Here is an 18,214-nt window from a genome sequence, read left to right as displayed (position 1 = left end):
TGCACATATATGAAAATAATAAATGCATGTGCAAGAAAATCAGGCAACCTGTCACTAGATGAAATCTAAGAACTGTTGGGTAATAGTCAGATGCTGAAATTTTTATTATATTTTTTTCTTACATATTCATCTAAGGATGAATTTGCCGCTTGGTATTTAAATCAGTATAAAGCAACAGGTCAGAACAGAGTAAACAAATAATAAAACCCATAAAAAGAAGTTAAAAAGTTAAATCATGTACCATAGTGAAGAAGGCTGGGTTGGCTTTTCTACTAAAGGGTGGTTCCCAATATGAGCAAAGGTTGCAGCTCAAAAACAGATGAGTGTTTCTTGTATTGTGTGCCTTCCACTTACAGCAAACGTATCAGTTATAATTCTGTTTCGTGTCTCAAATGTAAATGTTTTATTTTTACATGGCAGAACATGTCCTATGGCTCTGGAGGAAATGTTTATTATGTCCTATTTAAATACAAATTGAGGAACAGCCTATTGTAATAACTAACTTTTATAAAACTGGTTTCTAATATCATATGAACCTGTGTAACAAGTCCTTTCTCCAAGTCATCCATCCCACTGGGTAGATCTTGTGATCTGGTGTTATTACTTTATAGTTCACCAGCTGCTCCATTCTCAACACATTCAGACTATAGTTTTGTGTCACATTCATCTCAGGAGTACCATGTCTCTGAGTGTTTTGGACTTCAGCTCCCACATTTCTTAACACCTGATAAGCTGGCTGGGTTTTCTGGGAGCTGAAGTCCAAAACATCTGGATGCCCAAAGGTTGGGAACCACTGCTGCCTGAGCTGACTCTGTTTAGCTTTCAAGATCAAATAAGACCTGATGCATTTAGGCTACGCAAGGCCAGCACTGACTGCAAATGATGAAGCCTTAAGTGGAGAGTGAGAGTGAGAGTGGACAAAAGAAAACATTATACCATACTCATGTTTATGAACATGACTTGACATTTCTACTACAAATTCTTATACTAAAATATGGATCTGTTGTATAGATAGTTGCTCCATCTTAAAGATGTCACAAAACACTATTTTCTTTTTTATACTGGAACAGTCTATAATGATCATCATGTTCAATGAGTTGTTGTAGATTTTTAGGGCTGTATGGCCATATTCTAGAAGCATTCTCTCCTGACGTTTCGCCTGCTCTCTGGCAAACATCCTCAGAGGTTGTGAGGTTTATTTGCCACAGATGCAGGCGAAACATCAGGAGAGAATGCTTCTAGAACATAACCATACAGTCCGATAAAACCTACAACAACCCAGTGATTCCGGGCCATGAAAGCCTTCGACAATACGTCTTGTAAAATATTATATTTAGCTGGTTATTTATAGGTTATTTGATTGTATCTCAATGTACGTGTAATTCACACTTTTCTCAAAACTTAAGTCAGCTTACTGGTTAACCTCCATAAGAGATACTATTCAAAACACCAAGCAAAGACAAAAAAATTACAAAATGTAAAGGAGCAAATTAAAAATCAAGAGCAGCAAATGCGATTAAAATGGGCTCAACAGACACCTTGACAGCACAAATAAACACATAGCACTTAGTACAGTGTCTATGTGGCAGCTGGCACTCTGGATACAAGATCCCGTCGTTCTCTATAGTTAAAGTTTAACTAGTTCTGGAAAAGCTTACCTCTTCTTCCGTCTCCATTTGTAGATCAGAAATCATAATAATATAAATATTACTTGTAAAACATCTAGAAAAGGTGTCAATTTAATACTAATTTCTTATTGAGCGACTGGCGCAGGTAGTAAGAGTTTCTCTAGTGCATGTTTCCAAGTGAGAACATGATCCTGCCTTGACATTTATGCATTTAAAGGAGAAGGGGTGCAAAAGGGAGGTTTATGACAAACAACTTCCTTTACCATTCCGTATTCCAAGCTTCTTCCTTGTGAAATGGATAGATGTATTGCTTGCAGCAACCAGTTAAAAGGTGTTGCTAAACCATGGATTAGGTAACACTTTAATAACATGTGGGCTGCATGACTCAACTGAAAACCTTCTTGTATCCGATTTGTAAGTTAAAATGGCTTAAAGATGCAAATTTGGGCTGGAAAGACAATACCTCTACTCACATAGAAGTACTGGCAAAAATTTAAAAAAAATAAAATTTGGATCACACTAATTTCCAAACACAAAATACTCCAGGAAAGTTATTATGGAAGATGACTGCAAAAACTTGAATAACAAAACAAAGCAATTTAGCTTGCGTAAGGTATATCCATTGAATGCTAATAAACTCACCTTTTTACTCGCTGTCATTACCACTGATAACCCAGATGTTATAAGGGCACTGAAATCATTCAAATGCAGGATTATCTGAAGTAGCCATTCTCTTTCTGGTTCATATAAAATGGAAGAAAAGAGAGAAAAGATCTTACAATTTGTCATGCTTTGTACAATAGATAAATACTTAAATACTTAAAATAATTTATTTGATAGGTTATGTTTTATCTTAATTTTATATGTTAAGTTATAATTTGTTTTTATATTTTGGGTTATTTTTTAGAGCCTCCTGTGGAATAGTGGGTTAAAGCAATGAGCTGCTAAACTTGCTGACCAAAAGGTCACAGGTTCAAATCCAAGGAGCAGGGTGAGCTCCCACCGTTAGCCCCAGGTTCTGCCAACCTAGCAGTTCAAAAACCTGCAAATGTGAGTAGATCAGGAAGGAAATGGCACTCCATGTAGTCATGTCGGTCACATGACCTTGGAGGTGTCTACGGACAACGCTGGCTCTTCGGCTTAGAGATGGAGATGAGCACCACACCCCAGAGTCAGACACGACTGGACTTAATGTCGGGGGGGGGGGGGGGGGAGGGAGGGACCATTACCTTTTCTTTTACTTATTATTTTTTGCAATTATGTATGAATTGGTTGCTGTATTCAGGCATTGAATGTTTGCCTTTTTGTGATGGGAATCCACCCCGAGTTCCTTAAAGGAGACAGGGCAGAATATAAATAAAATTATTATTATCATCATCATCATCATCATCATCATTATCATTAAATTTGCTTACCATTCCCAATAAAAGAGTTATGAGTTGATCTAAGGTCTCCCGGTAATTTTTCTTCACGATCTTGGTGATCTTTATCCTTTTTAATAGAAGTAGGCATTTTCTCTTCAGTGTTTACTGGGGGTATATTGTTTGCTTCTGAATGTTGGCTGTTAGGTTCATTATGAGAATTCAAAGAATTACTTTCTTTCAGAGCATTGCCAGGCAATTGTTCCTTATTGATTATACCTACAAATAATTGGAAAGTGTTATATTCAGTCTTTAGTTGTCTCATCAACTGTTCTGTACAGTCAACATTTTAACATATTTTTACAGGATCTCTTGGTTTGTATCTCTTGGGTGCTTTTTTAATCGCCTACTTTAATCTACAACACACATTTAGTCAATTGTAACTGATTAAAGATTCAGATACATAAGCAACTAGAAAACTTGACTGGTTGACAGCTCAACATTTGTACTTATATACTCTGAAACTCTGCATTGGTTTTGGGTATGTTGTATTTTTCTGGAATACAGCATCTACTAATTAAAAGAAAATATTTCTATCCTAAAATATGTTGCCTATAACCTTGAGAAAACATAAAAATTATTCTCGTGTGGCATTATCCTGTTGACATAAACACAATAGGAAAAGATATCCGCTGCTTCTCACATTTTACTCTGGGATAAAATCCCTATCTCTTTTCTGTGATGTTTGCTTTATAAACAAACAAACAAACACTTGTCTTTCTTTGTCAAAATAGTGGTTTAGTACCTGATGTTTCCCTTTCGATTGCACAGTTGTTTCTGATGTCCAGCACAAGGCTCTGTAGTTCCAGACGTAACTTTATTTTTGCTTTCAAACATCTCTCATGCATGATTTTTAATTTATGCTCATCTTCTAATGAGGTGGTCATTTGCTTCTTACTGCTGTAAACATCTTCACAAGAAAAATTGGCAATTTCATAGTAAAACTTTTCAAACTCTTGTGCCAGTAGCTGCAGTTCATGTTTTTCGCACACATTTGCTTGAAGTATCCTTTTGGACTCTGCAACTAGCTTAGTATATGTTTCCTGGAATCCAGTGAAGAAACTATCTTCTTTTAGGTCCAACTTTGCATCAGTTATCCATTTATCATTTTGAAGTGTTTTCTGGGAAACAGGCTCTGTTTCTTGAATGTCGTCTTTTTGATAGTAGCATCTTTCGTCTTTAGTAACAGACTTTTTCATGGTGAGACTGTGCATTTTGCCCTGAGACTCCTGTTCTCTACTTTTTAAAGCATGTGAATAATGGCTAGCCTTTGTACCCTGAACTTTACTTTTGCCTTCTTCAAAGTCACTTCCCACTACATCAGCCTCCTGCCTTTCTACCTTGGCTTGTGTTCCGATAATATTTCCATTATTTGTATTTTCTATAAAATTTTCTTTAGGCTTATTTTGAAATAGTTCTCCAAAAAACCATGATGTTTTACCAAAAATATTACTCATAACACCTTGTCTTCTTGTGTTTTCAATTTTGCCGTTGTGTTCTGTTTTCTCATAATTTTCTATAACTTTTTGGTCTTTTCCTTGGCTATCTTTCACATGCTCAGAATAACCTGGTTCTTCTACCCATTTTAGATGTTTAGGAAGAGGAGTAATTCTATTTTGTTCCAATGTTTCATCATCAGGATCTGTAGCTAAGTGGTGAATATCTAAACTATTTTTATTATGTAGCGAGATGTGGTCCTTTATAAAGCCCACAGTCTCAAGATGATGGGGAATATCATCTGGGGAAAGCTTGCTAGGCTCTGCATTATTATCTGTCTCCAATGTCTCCCTTTTCACTTCTAAATTCAGGGATGGATTTTCACTAGCAACATTTTCAGCTACACTGCGTTTCTGAAATAATCCATCATAGTCCATTGTTGGTAAAATATCTATAGTGTTTTTCTCAGATGTTGCTTTAGATAGTTTTGGCATTACATCAAGTATTTCTTCCTGAAGCTCAGGTTTTTTACCTCCATTATTTAGAATATTATCTATTTTAAGCTTCTCTGCTTTTAAATGTATTTGTGTATCACATTCTACCTGATTTGTACACTTTTCATCAGACTCTAAGCCCATGAAACTGCTACTATCCCTATCTAATGGTGCAAGATAGGAAGATGTAACTACCTCTTCATTTTTGGGTTCATTTTCATCTTTCTTCAGATATAGCAGGTCTAAAGTCATTTCCTTAGAAAAAGTGCCAGAGCTCAGATAAGATGTTTTTGGTTCCTGTGGTTCACAGCCATAAACAACCTTTGCTGTTGAGGACGAATCAGTACGCTGACCATTATCTGTTGTTGGACCATGTTTCTCTTCACTGCTTTTTTCATCTGTCTGCATTTGTAGATCTTGTGGATTCTGTTTCACATTCACAAAATCGTAACTTAACGTTTGTCCAGCAAGCCCTTCGATCTCATTTTCGTTTTCAAACACTCCTTGCAATGTAGCCTCTATTGATAGACCTTGCTGAATTAACGTATTTGAATCATCTTCATTTGTTGGCTTGTTTGACTCATTTTCTGTGTCTTCTTCTCCATGCTGTTTGCCTTCAGAGCTTTCTGTCAGATGTTCCGAAACATCAATATCTTCATTGTCCCCTTCTTGAGAAAATTGATCTAGACTTTCCTTAGCGACAACACTTTTGTTCAGCTCTCCACAATCATCTGTGCACAGCGGGAAATCATCTTTGATGGCATCAGGTGGCATACTTTCTATAAGTTCCTTTTTTTCAAAATTATCTGTAATATAATCTTTCTCTTCACCTGAAAAAGATTGATTCTTTCCTTTTATGTGAGTGCATTCTTTATCCTCAGTGACTTTTTCCTTGAGTTTTTGGTTCCTAAACACGGAATCTATTGTGTGGCCTAAACTATATTTTTCATATGTGTCTGTTAATGATTGGGCACCTTTTATTACGAGTTCAGTGTCTCGGTTGTCTTGCTCTGCTGACGGAGTTAACAAAATATCTTTATTAGAAAAAGCATTGTTCATACTTGTTTCCTGTTTCGTATTGTCATATAGTTGTTTGTTTCCTTCTGTTTCTTTGTTTCTCTGTAATATCTCAACAATACTTTTACTTTGGCTGTCCTCATCCTTGGCACTCTCGTCATCTTGGACTCCATGCAATGCATTCATATTTTCATCTGTAAAGCTCTGAAAGCTAAAGAGAAGTCTGTAGTGGCTGAGAGAGAAAAAGGTCTGGGGCTGTTCAAACTGTCTGTGCTTTTCTTCAGAATTAGTGATATCTGACATGTCTGTGTCCTGAGAAGTATGTGAAGAAAATGGGGACTGACCTGTATTTTCAGAAGCACCTTCCTTCTGTGTGTTTTTATTGGTTTGATCAGTGGAGGCATGTTCATTCAAATCTATGCTTTTACTGTCTGCCTTCCTAATGGTTTCTCTTATTTCAGTCCCCATTACTTTAGATTTTTCTGATAATATGTGCTCATTCCCCTTATGTATAAGTGGGTTATTTTCATCTCCTACATCAAAAAGTGTGTCATCTTCACCTGGAATGTCTCCAGATTGTGCAAAATTGTCTGAATGTTCTTTTGTGTCCCCGAAAAACTTGTTTTTATGTGGAACTAAACTAATTTCTACTTCATTGTCCATTTTCTTTTCTCCCTTTGATTCCTTGTCAAGATATATCTCTGTTTCTTCCAAAGAGGAATTCTTTGTGTGTTCATTCTTCTGCTGAAGTGCTTCCTCTCCATTGGGCTCTTCTTTCATTAAGGTAGATATTTCAGAGGAAGTAATCCCTGGTAAAGTATTTACATTTTCTCGCTCTACAGGGAAAGTTTGTTCCACTTCCCAAGTATGACCCATACGTTTATCCTTTGTATCAATGTTATTCTGCATTTCCAAACTCTCTGCAGAATGGTTCCAGTGTATTTGTATACACTGGCCATTGGAGAGTCTGTTTCTTAATTTGGATTTTACTGGCAGACGATGTGGTGTCTTATATTTCCCCAATTCACTATCCTGCGTTTCCCCCTTATATTCTTCCTGATTTTCTGCTTCTGAAAAAGATACAGTGCTTTCCTGGGAAGTATCAACATGTCTATTTTCTGATATCTTTTCAATAATATTCTGATTTAACAGTATTTTACTCTCTTTATCTATATGCAAAATTTCATCGCTCTTTTTAGACTGGGTGCTTTCTTTGCTAGATTTTAGCTCCTTTTCTACACCTGGTATATTACTGCTTTCTTTAGATAGGAGACCCTGAAAATTTAGTGCATTTGTGAAATAACTAATAGATAGGAAAGGCTGGGGTTCCAGGGGCCCCTCGTGGTTTTTTTCTCTTTCATTTTGTATATATATTGGATCTAAACCTTGAAGCTGATCTGCAGCAGCTTCTTGTGAGCTCTGAATAGCTACAGACTTATGACCTGGCTGATTATCTGTTGTGTCTTTTCTAAAATCAATAATGTTACTATATAAACTTTCATACCAACCTGACTGGCCTTTTGTTTTTTCTGACTCCTTCATTACAGCCTGAACATTAATATGTTCCATAACTTGATTTCTTGGTTCTGAATCATGTTCTGCATACAAGTTCACAATTTTATCAAGAAACTCAGTGGAGAAAGATGGAGCTGCAGCCTCTAAGTCTGTATGTTCATTTGCTTTTCTAATATCTGTCTCGGAAACTTGTTTATCATCTTTTTCTTGTTCTTTCTGCAATGTTGGTTCAACTATTTGCTTTATAGGTTCATCATTTTGTTCTTCAGAGAGAATAGCTTCAACAGCTTGCTTTCTCAAGTCTTCATGTACTAAAGAAGCCTGTGTACTTGGAGGTGGTTCTTCTTTATTTTGATCTATTTTTTCTCTGCCTGGAGGCTCTTCCTCGACTTTATTTCCCTTTAATCCAAAAGTTAAAACATCACTTAATTGTAGATCAAACCAGTTTGATTTAGCTTCTCCTTCATCGGTTGTTTCAGATACTTCAGTAGCGTCAGGCTCAATAATCTCAGCTGTACTGGAGCTATCAAGTATTTCTGGGTCATTTTCTTCATAGAGCGAACCAAGTCCTGCTTTTTCATTCCGAAATTGTAGCAAGCCTGTGAAGGTACTTTTAAACCAGCTAGAAGACTTTGACTCGAGATCATCTTCTTCGTTTAGTTTTTTAGAGTCACTATCATCCATGATGGGTATTTGTCTGCTCCTGAATGTAACTTCTCTTGCAGTCTCAGAGCTCTTCCCATTAGTCTCCTCGTTTTCTTTACTTTCTGAACTAAACCAATCTGCAAGACCAGAAATAGTCCAAGAAGACCGAGTAGGAAGAGGGTTCGGAGCCTGACTATTTTGGTCTTCTTGCTGAGTAGTTTCAGCTTGTCCAGTCTTGCTGTCTCTGATTTCTGAATCGTGGCTTGTAGGTTCAAGAATATGCAGGTCTTTGGATTTGCTGTCAGCTTCATCAATATCATCAATATCTTTATATTCCTTTGGGGATACCTCAGTGTGAAGATGTAAATACTCATTTTCTTCATCACGGTTATTGAGTGTGCTGTCTTGGTTTTCAAAGACATATTCCTCTCCATCGAGACAAAGGAAATCGGTTTCCTACAAGTAAGAACACATATTAACTGAATTATTTCTTGATTTATTTACTGTATTTATATCTCACTCTGGAGGGAACTCAGAGCAGCTTACAGAAAGGCACAATTCAATGCCTCATAAACACACATACACCGATACAATAAAGAAAATATATATATTAAAATCAAGATGCTAAAAACATCTACATTTGAAAACCAATTATTAAAACCACACAATCCAAAAGGGTAGTTCAGGGGCCATTCTAGTAGTAAATCACCATTCTAGTCGTAAATCATGCAGGAATACACAATCAAAGCACTCCTGACAGATGGCCATCCAGCCCCTGTTTTAAAAAACGTTTCATTCTTTTATTGGTAGATCTGACAAAGACACCCTGCATTATGTTATCATGTTCATTTACCTTAGTTGGCACTTCCACTTCTTTTGTTATAAAAACATTTTCAATCTTGATTGCATCCGTTGGAAAATATCCAAAATCTGTGCCTTTCTGGAAGAAATCAACATTTAGTATTATATATATTATTTGTATTATGTAGAATAATAGAGTTGGAAGAGACCTCGGGCCCTTCCACACAGCCCTATATCCCAGAATATCAAGGCAGAAAAACCAACATTCTCTGAGAGTGGATTCAGATAACCCAGTTCAAAGCAAATATAGTGGGATTTTCTGCCTTGATATTCTGGGATATAGGGCTTTGTGGAAGGGCCCTTATGGGCCATCCAGTCCAACCCCTTGCCAAGAAGTAGGAAAGTCACATTTAAAGCACCCCCAACAGATGGCCATCCAGCCTCTGTTTAAAAGCTTCCAAGGAAGGAGCTTCAACCACACTCTGGGACAGAGAGTTCCACTGCTGAACAGCTCTTACAGTTAGGAAGTTCTTCCTCATGTTCAGGTGGAATCTCCTTTCTTGTAGTTTGAAGCCATTGTTCCGCATCCTATTCTCCAGGGCAGCAGAAAACAAGCTTGCTCCCTCCCTCCCTATGATTTCCCCTCACATATTTATAAATGGCCCTATCATGTCTCCACTTCGTCGTCTCTTCTGCAGGCTAAACATGCCCAGCATGTGCTTGATTTTCACTTGAAAACATTGCTATACAACATATATATATATATATATATATATATATATATATATAATCTATTCTGTTTAGGTAATAAAAAGAAAATAAGAGGAGATGGGTGTCTTCATTCTGGATTGCAATTAACTCCATACTATTTCCCCAATAAGCCTTAGACACTTTGAATAAGATTCTTAGAAAATATTTAAGTTGTCCTTCTATTACTATTACTATAGTACACTGCATTTTCTAATAGTGAAACCAAAATATTACTAATATACACTTAAGAGCCTCGCAAAGAGACTTAGGCAAAGGTAAAGGTTTTCCCCTGACATTAAGTCCAGTTATGTCCGATTCTGGAGGTGCTGCTCATCTCCATTTCAAAGCTGAAGAGCTGATGTTGACCGTAGACACCTCCAAGGTCATGTGGTCAGCATGATTACATGGAGCACCGTTACCTTCCTGCTGGAGTGGTACCTATTGATCTAGTCACATTTGCATGTTTTTGAACTGACAGGTTGACACAAGCTGGGGCTAACAGCGGGAGCTCACGCCCCTCCCCGGATTCGAACCTGCGACCTTTTGGTTAGCAAGTTTAGCAGCTCAGCGGTTTAACCCACTGCACCACCAGAGGCTCCTACTTAAGAGACTTAAATAGTCTTAAAATCTTGTTGCGTTGTTATAGTTCAAAATATTGCTATTCAGAGAGCAGCCATTCTTTGGCAGCAATTCCTAGTTCTTAAAAAGTGCTTCCGACTGTTTTTGGGTTCACAAAGGACTTAAGCAAGATAGTGACATCACAAGCTTTTCGAAAACAATGGAATCCAAATCAGATCCCGAATTCATAGGGGTGCATGGGACCACAAGACCCATCCAGTGCCACCCACTGCCATGCAGAAAAATGCAACTGGAGCATTTTAAAACATCCAAAGGAAGAGAATCCATCACCCTCCAAGGCAGTCTACTACTGAACAGCTCTTATCCTGGCCATAATATTCACAAATGACCTTTGGTATCACTGCTTTCTGGTTCCTTATAAATAAAATATAAAATACTTACACTTCCTGCCCAGAGATCCTCTCTTTTCCCAGAAAGTTTGAAGTGCACCATTATTTCTTCCCCAGCTTTGAAGTTCAGATAGCGACAGTCAGGCCCTTGATGGTCTTTAATGGCTAGCACTCTACTCATGGATGCTAAAGATATGTTTAAAAAATAAGCAATATTGGAAGAGTTTTATTATGTTTTTAACCAATACGTACAAAACAATCAAACACAGAACCAAGGATGGATTGTAACACAGAGATAGTCACTTTTGCTTCAAAATTAGTGAACTCTCATATTCCCAAAGATGTTTTCTGCTAGAACAGGAGAGGAGATTATGTAGTAGTTTGCTCACTGTCAACATAACAGAAATAGATTTGCAATTCAGTAGTGGATGAGGGAAGGGGATATACATTAACAAACTGTGAGTGCAGTTTGTTTGGTGACCCTTATAAACAAAGGCTTCCAGTGTAATATCAGTGGGCCTTTGCTGTCCACTAGAGTTTGGTCCCAGAGCCCCGTGTGAACACCAAAATCCCCAGATCCTCAAGCCTTTCTCTCCCTTTCCCTCCCCCCCCTCTATATATAGGTTAAGGTTTCCCATAACATTAAGTCTAGTCATGTCTGACTCTGGGGGGTAGTGCTCATCTCCATTTCTAAGTCGAAGAGACGGCTTTGTCTGTAGACCCCTCCAAGTTCATTTGACCGGCATGACTGCATGGAGTCCCATTACCTTCCCACTAAAATGGTACCTCTTGATCTACTCACATTTGCATGTTTTCGAACTGCTAGTTTGGCAGAAGCTGGGTCTAACAGTAGGAGCTTACCCTGCTCCTTGGATTTAAACCGCCAACCTTTCACTGAGCAAGTTCAGCAGCTCAGCAGTTTAACCTGCTGCACCACCAGGGGGTGATATATATATATATATATATATATATATATATAGGTGTAGTACAATAATGTCCCTTATATGTTTTTTTTTATTTTTAACAAATACATATTTCAAAGCCATGAATGGTTGAATTTGTGGATACAGAATCCATGGATATAGTGGGCTGACTGTACAAGGAATATGATATCTTACAGAAGGGCAGGGTTAACCATTATGCAAAGTAAGCACATGCTTAGGGCATCGAAGGAAGGGAGCACTACAGAAATTTTCCATTGCCAGATTCACGATCCACCATATGCCAATGATGCAGCTGAACCAGGTTCCACAAAAGGGGCTCCCACAATAAAAGAATTTGCAATTAGAAAATGTAGGGGGGGGGGGGACCCTACTAAATATAAATAATGTGGAAGTATAGAAAAGTTAACATTACTAATATTCTCCATGGAATATTATTTGACTTATTCATGGATCATATACATGCCCATAAATCTATCCCCAAAAGCTGTCCTCAATTTCTATATGAGCTTGATGTATACATGAGTATATATATGGTAGTTTATCCTATAGCATTGAAGTCATGTAGAGCATTAGCTTCTTTTCCCAGCACAATTACAATTTGGAATGTAAACAGTGCCTTCTGCATTACTCTTCCCAGGAGTACCCTTGTTTCGATCTGTGAAATGTTTCCAGGCATACTATATGTCTACTACCTGTCTACTCCTTCCTTAACATTTGATGGCTCAACTTGACTAATAGGAATCCAGGAAGGTCTGTGTAATTTGTCTCTGTGCATGAACTGGGGTGCCCAGACCAAATTTCTAGGGTTACTATAAGGCCAGAGAGCAGGAATGAGTACCTACCAATTATACTGATGGACATTGCATCAGTATATTAATCCTACAGATCAGGACGGAGTCTCCCATTGATCCTTGCCAGTGTAGCCAGTTATGAAGAATACTAGTTATTCAAGTCCAACAGCTGGAGGACTGTATCTTTGACTCTAGCACAATCCTTTCTTCAGCCCACTATAATTAATTAAGACAGTTAAGTGTGTATAAAGTTAAGTTAGACAAACTGCCAGAACAGGCAAGGTAGAGTCTATAAAAGAATGATGGGCCAACACACCTAACATATAGTGTAAGTTGGTCAGACAAACAAATTACATATATTTGTTAAACAATCATTCCTGTAAAGTATAACTCTTTGCCAGCCACATGACCTTAGAGGTGTCTACGGACGACGCCGGCTCTTCGGCTTAGAAATAGAGATGAGCACCAATCCCCAGAGTCAGACACGACTGGACTTAATATCAAGGGAAAACCTTTACCTTTATGTAGGGATGACACTGAGATAGTTTAAAGCAGTGTTTCTCAACCTGGGTTCAGGACCCCTGGGGGGTCGCGAGGGGGTGTCAAAGCGGTCACCAAAAACCATCAGAAAACACAGTATTTTCTGTCGATCATTGGAGTTCTCTGTGGGAAGTTTGTCCCAATTCTCTTGTTGATGGCCTTCAGAATGCTCTTTGATTGTGGGTGAACTATAAATCCCAGTAACTACAACTCCCAAATGTCAAGGTCTATTTTCCCCAAACTCCATCAGTGTTCACATTTGGACATATTGAGTATTTGTGCCAAGTTTGGTCCAGATACATCATTGTTTGAGTCCACAGTGCTGTCTGGGTGTAGGTGAACTACAACTCCAAAACTCAAGGGCAATGCCCACCAAACCCTTCCAGTATATTCTGTTGGTTGTGGGAGTTCTGTGTGACAAGTTTGGCTCAATTCCATTGTTGGTGGAGTTCAGAATGCTCTTCGATTGTAGGTGAACTATAAATCTCAGGAACGCCAACTCCCAAATTATAAAATAACCCCCCCCCCCATCCCAACCCCACCAGTATTCAAATTTGGGCATATGGGGTATTTGTGGCCAATTTGGTCCAGTGAATGAAAATACATCCTGCATATCAAATATTTACATTGCGATGCATAACAATAGCAACATTACATTTATGAAGTAGCAACAAAAATAATTTTATGGTTGGGGGTCACCACAACATGAGGAACTGTATTAAAGGGTTGGGGCATTAGGAAGGTTGAGAACCACTGGTTTAAAGCTTTCTTAGCAGGCTTCTTTTTTCCTAACTGAACTTTGTCCTTTCCCATAAACAACACCATAAATTAACCCAATGGCTTCACAAAAACAATTCTTCTTCCACAATTGTTGTGTTTAAAACATATAGAACAATCTCTTCTTAAACCTTGTTTGATCAGAATTTAAGGTACATACTGAGTTTCAAATAAATTTGTTGCTGTATTTTATTTTTAATTTGCATTTTATGTAAATCACAGATCTTTGTACTTACTTTCGCATTCTGGGTCGCCACACTTTTTCCGGTCTGACAATACCTTTTCACTCCTGATGTTGGTTAGCGACGAAATAAGTAGTAGAAAAAACCTGACCTCACAATTCATCACCATCCTAAAAACTGAATTATGATAATCCTAAAAGAATTAAAAATACTTTTTGTCAAGAATTTAGTAACTTAGATAATTCCTTTCCTTATTTAGTTAACGTCTTTAGTCTGTGTTCCTTTTCTCGTCGAACTCTGATTGCAGAAATGCCCTCTCAGCAATCTGCCAAGTCAACTGTCCTGATTAAGCAAATTAATAATTAACTACATTTGATAACAGAGGCTAGTATTTTGAAACAGAAAAGGCGTTTTCAGTCAAGTGATGGAATCCATATATTCTAATTAAGGGTACTTTATGGGAAATTGTGAGGAGACAGATACAAAATGATTAAAGACACTAAACAAAACCAGTGATCACTGTTGTGTACCTTCAAGTCATTTCTGACTTATGAGGATCCTAAGGCAATCTTATCACAGAGGTTTGTTTGACAAGATTTGTTCAGAGGGGGTTTGCCTTTGCCTTCCTTTGAGGCTGAGAAACTATGACTTTCCCAGAGGGTTTCCATGGATCAGTAGAGATTCAAAGCCTGCTCTCCAGAATCACGCCCCCAGCACTCAAATCAGTGAACTACAACATAGATACTTTATTATAATGGCCAGAATCACTGGGTTGTTGTAGGTTTTTCGGGTTATATGGCCATGTGCAAGTAGCAGTCTTTCCTGATGTTTCGCCTGACGTTTCGCCCCTTATGAACCATCTAGGATCTTAAGATTGTCTGGGGAGGCCCTGCTCTAAATTCTGCCTTTGTCATAAGTATGTCTGGCGGGGACGAGAGACAGTGTCTTCTCAGTGGTGGCCCCTTGGCTATGGAGAGATCTCCCTAGGGATATCAGATCGGCCTTCTAAAAATTATCATGAAATGACTTCTTCCAGGGAGCTCACAGTGAAGTTATTTTATCATCACCACAACCAGATGAGACAAGAAAGGTGAGGACTACTGAGTTTACCAATATTACCTTATGAGCATGGAGATGTGGATACATTACATCGAGGATTCACTTGAACTTTTATTTTCCATTATGCCTTACCACCTGATCATATTAATTCCTTTAAAAAATCAGATTTTGCAATGTTGTCTGAGTCTAGATATGACCTGTGATCAGTGGAAGAGAGAAGAGGAAGAATACAAGCGAGTGGGGAGAGAGGGAAACACAGCGTATTTCATGAAGAATTTAGAGACAAAACTGGAATATCCAGATTAATTTTAAAAAGTGTGACATTTCAATGCTTCTAAATATTTTTTCCCTTGTGGATTAACCCAATTTACAAATGGGTATGTGTTGTGTTGGTTCACTCACCTTTGTTTGTTCTAGTCAGTGTTTTCCTTTCTCCAATCTAGTTTTTTCTCCAACTGTCTTTTCCAACTCTTTTTCTTTCTCCTTTCAGACCTGCCTTCCCATTGGTCAACACAGCATTCCAAATTACATGCGATTATTGCGCACGTGGGGGGGGGGGGGATTATACGAGTTGAATCAGAAACAGGTAAAATGTCAATTGGTTTGAGAATTACAATTTGGTTTTTATGACTGTTTATGATCAATTTATAATCCACTATCACATTCTCCCTCGGTATCTATTAGGATTTCTAGACTACTCTTAAAATGAGAGAAGCAAACTTTTGGGAAACTTTTTGAAACAAAACCATTGTTTTTAGATTAATTGCAAGATTAAACTTCATCCCGATCATACCTTTTTATGTTCTTTGAAGACTTTCCTCTTATAATTGCTAAGGTTTCTATGGTGTAACCATTTTTATTATGTAACTATATTGTTTTTATGTGTTGTCAAAGGCTTTCATGGCCTGAGTCACTAGGTTGCTGTTAGTTTTCCAGGCTGTATGGCCATATTCCAGAAGCATTCTCTCCTGACGTTTCACCCACATCTGTGACAGGCATCCACAGAGGTTGTGAGGTCTCACAATCTCTGAGGATTCCTGCCATAGATGTGGGCAAAACGTTAGGAGAAAATGCTTCTGGAAAACTCACAGCAACCCAGTATATTGTTTTTATATTATTTACTGGTTTTATAACAAGATTGCCTTTCACCTTCTTATCTATTGCTCAAATAAACCTTACATGTGCTTTACTTGAGTGTGCAGTTGGTTCTAGGATCATTCTCCCATTGTAATTGGAGGCATAAACCAATGTTGGTAAGCAGCTTCCTTTAAAGCAACTTGGATACCAGTTTCCAAGTTCCAAATTACAGGGTTGTTGTTCTTTAACTGAATTTCAACAGAAAGGAAGAAACCATGAAAATGAACAAAATCTGGCTACCAGTATTAACAAACTCTAAAATTATAACAGTAAATAAAGAACAACACTCAAACACAGGGGAACTCCAGAGACGAAACAAGCAGGGACAGCTAATAAAATCTCAACAAAGTATTCCCCCAGGCAGTAACAAGTCACACCTAAAAACTGTCAGGCCATTGAATGCTAACCAAGGTGGCCAATTGAAACACACCTAGCTCCAACAGACAAGAGTGCTTTTTCCACCCTGGACTTTCCACAGATATATAAACCCAATGTTCCTGGTTTCCAACAGACCTCACAACCTCTGAGGATACCTGCCATAGATGCAGGCGAAACCTTAGGAAAGACTGCTTCTGGAACATGGTCATACAGACCAAAAACCTACAACAACCCAGTGATTCCAGCCATGAAAGCCTTCGACAATACATTCCAAGTTACTCTTGATACACAGAGCTGTTTGAATTGCAATCCTCCATGTTTACCTAGGAAAAAATACCTTCAAACTAAATTAATCCCATTCTAGGAGTCTCTAAGATGTGCAAGTCTCTTTTAGCTCATTTCTCTCTTCTATTTTATGTATCCTCCTAAAGAGGGAATTTTCTATTTGAGATGGCTTTAGTAGATGATTATACAATTTCAGACAGGTATAATGACTTTTATTTTAGAGTATTTTAGGCCTTTTATCACATAAGGCTAGAAATCTGCAGTACCTTCTTTGGCTGGTAATTATCACATGATGCTATTTCTCCTTTGTTTGCATTCTATTATTTGTAACTGTCGAAAAACCTATCAATGGCTCCCAATATTGCTTCTGTTTAACATTGACTCTTGTGTGATCAGTAACTTTGGCAACAGTTTCAATATCCTAGCAATTTCCTCCTCTCCTGCTTGCTATTTCCAAGTAGGATGAAGGAGGAAGTTTATGCAAGAGTGATCATAGGACTGTGATTGCTAAAGGAAGGCCATAGCTCGATTGCAGCGAAGTGTAATGTCTTCCATGAGGTATGTTTCCATTGGCTTAAACAACACGATTGCCACAAGATAATTGGTGTGATAATGTCTTTAGGAAAAAAAACTCCTTTGTCTTTAACAATACTTATATAGTAAATAAATAACCTGCTTCATGAGACTGTTTTAAAAATTGAGGCTTCATTTTTGTGAATCTAACATAAAATAAAATGCTTACGAGGTACTTATTGAAGCAGAGAACTGCTTCTTTACATCAAATACTCCTTGATGCCATACGTGCCAACACATATGACAAGTGGCACTCTGCCATGCCTTGTGTGATAATCTTTCCAGGGAGATATGCCTAGTGTCCATATTAACACCATTTATGCACTGTACCAATGCCGACCTGTCGTCTCAGAAAACCAGTGGGTGACCTTGAGCTAGTCACACTCCCTCAGAAGGCAATGGCTAATGTCCCCTGAATAAACTTTGCTAGGAAACCAGTGTTGCTATAGGTTGAAATTGTCTCCAAAAACAGATTCTCCACCCCATCTCAAGACACTTCACTGGCTGTGAGTCTGCTACTGAGCACAATTCAAAATGCTGCCTTTAGCCTATATATCCCTAAATGTTTCCGACCCAGCTTACATGTCTGAACATACCTCCATGATCCACCACGGAGACGAATGTCGGAGGAAGAACTGCTCTCGATCCCATTGGTGGGGATGAGAGACAGGGCCTTTTCAGTGGTGGCCCCTCTTCTATGGATTGGCCCCCTCCCTAATGGCCTTCAGAAAAAAACTAAAAACATGGCTTTGGGATCAGGGCTTTGGTCAGTAATGGGAGCAGCTAATAAATTAACATTGACAACTCAGACTGGCCCCAGATTGTGCGATGTTAAATTGTTGCCTAATGTGATGTTTTAACTGGTTGGTTTT

The 18,214-nt window shown here is 38.2% G+C and overlaps 1 protein-coding gene across 4 annotated transcripts in view; it reads right to left on the bottom strand.

The window, feature by feature from the left end:
* The window catches only part of MIA2 (MIA SH3 domain ER export factor 2), a 58,353-nt gene extending 44,148 nt beyond the window's left edge, over window positions 1-14,205 (bottom strand). The window contains exons 1-6 of one of the 4 annotated variants that reach the window (XM_060758843.2): window positions 13,965-14,205; window positions 10,729-10,862; window positions 9,011-9,097; window positions 7,506-8,613; window positions 3,044-3,268; window positions 2,271-2,365 (exon numbers count right to left, since the gene is read on the bottom strand). In XM_060758843.2, the coding sequence (XP_060614826.2) occupies window positions 2,271-2,365; window positions 3,044-3,268; window positions 7,506-8,613; window positions 9,011-9,097; window positions 10,729-10,862; window positions 13,965-14,079 (1,764 nt within the window). In that variant the 5' untranslated portion in view covers window positions 14,080-14,205. Of the gene's footprint in view, window positions 1-1,658; window positions 1,786-2,270; window positions 2,366-3,043; window positions 3,269-3,794; window positions 4,509-7,505; window positions 8,614-9,010; window positions 9,098-10,728; window positions 10,863-13,964 lie in introns of those variants that run through there. The other 3 variants (XM_060758835.2, XM_060758827.2, XM_060758860.2) reach the window with 3 other exon arrangements.
* Window positions 14,206-18,214: the final 4,009 nt, after the last annotated feature.

This window comes from Anolis sagrei, chromosome 1, assembly GCF_037176765.1.
Source record: "Anolis sagrei isolate rAnoSag1 chromosome 1, rAnoSag1.mat, whole genome shotgun sequence".
NCBI classification, from domain to species: Eukaryota; Metazoa; Chordata; class Lepidosauria; order Squamata; family Dactyloidae; genus Anolis; species Anolis sagrei.
The sequence above is the reverse complement of the archived record's forward strand: the minus strand, read 5'-3'. Positions and strand labels throughout refer to the sequence as shown.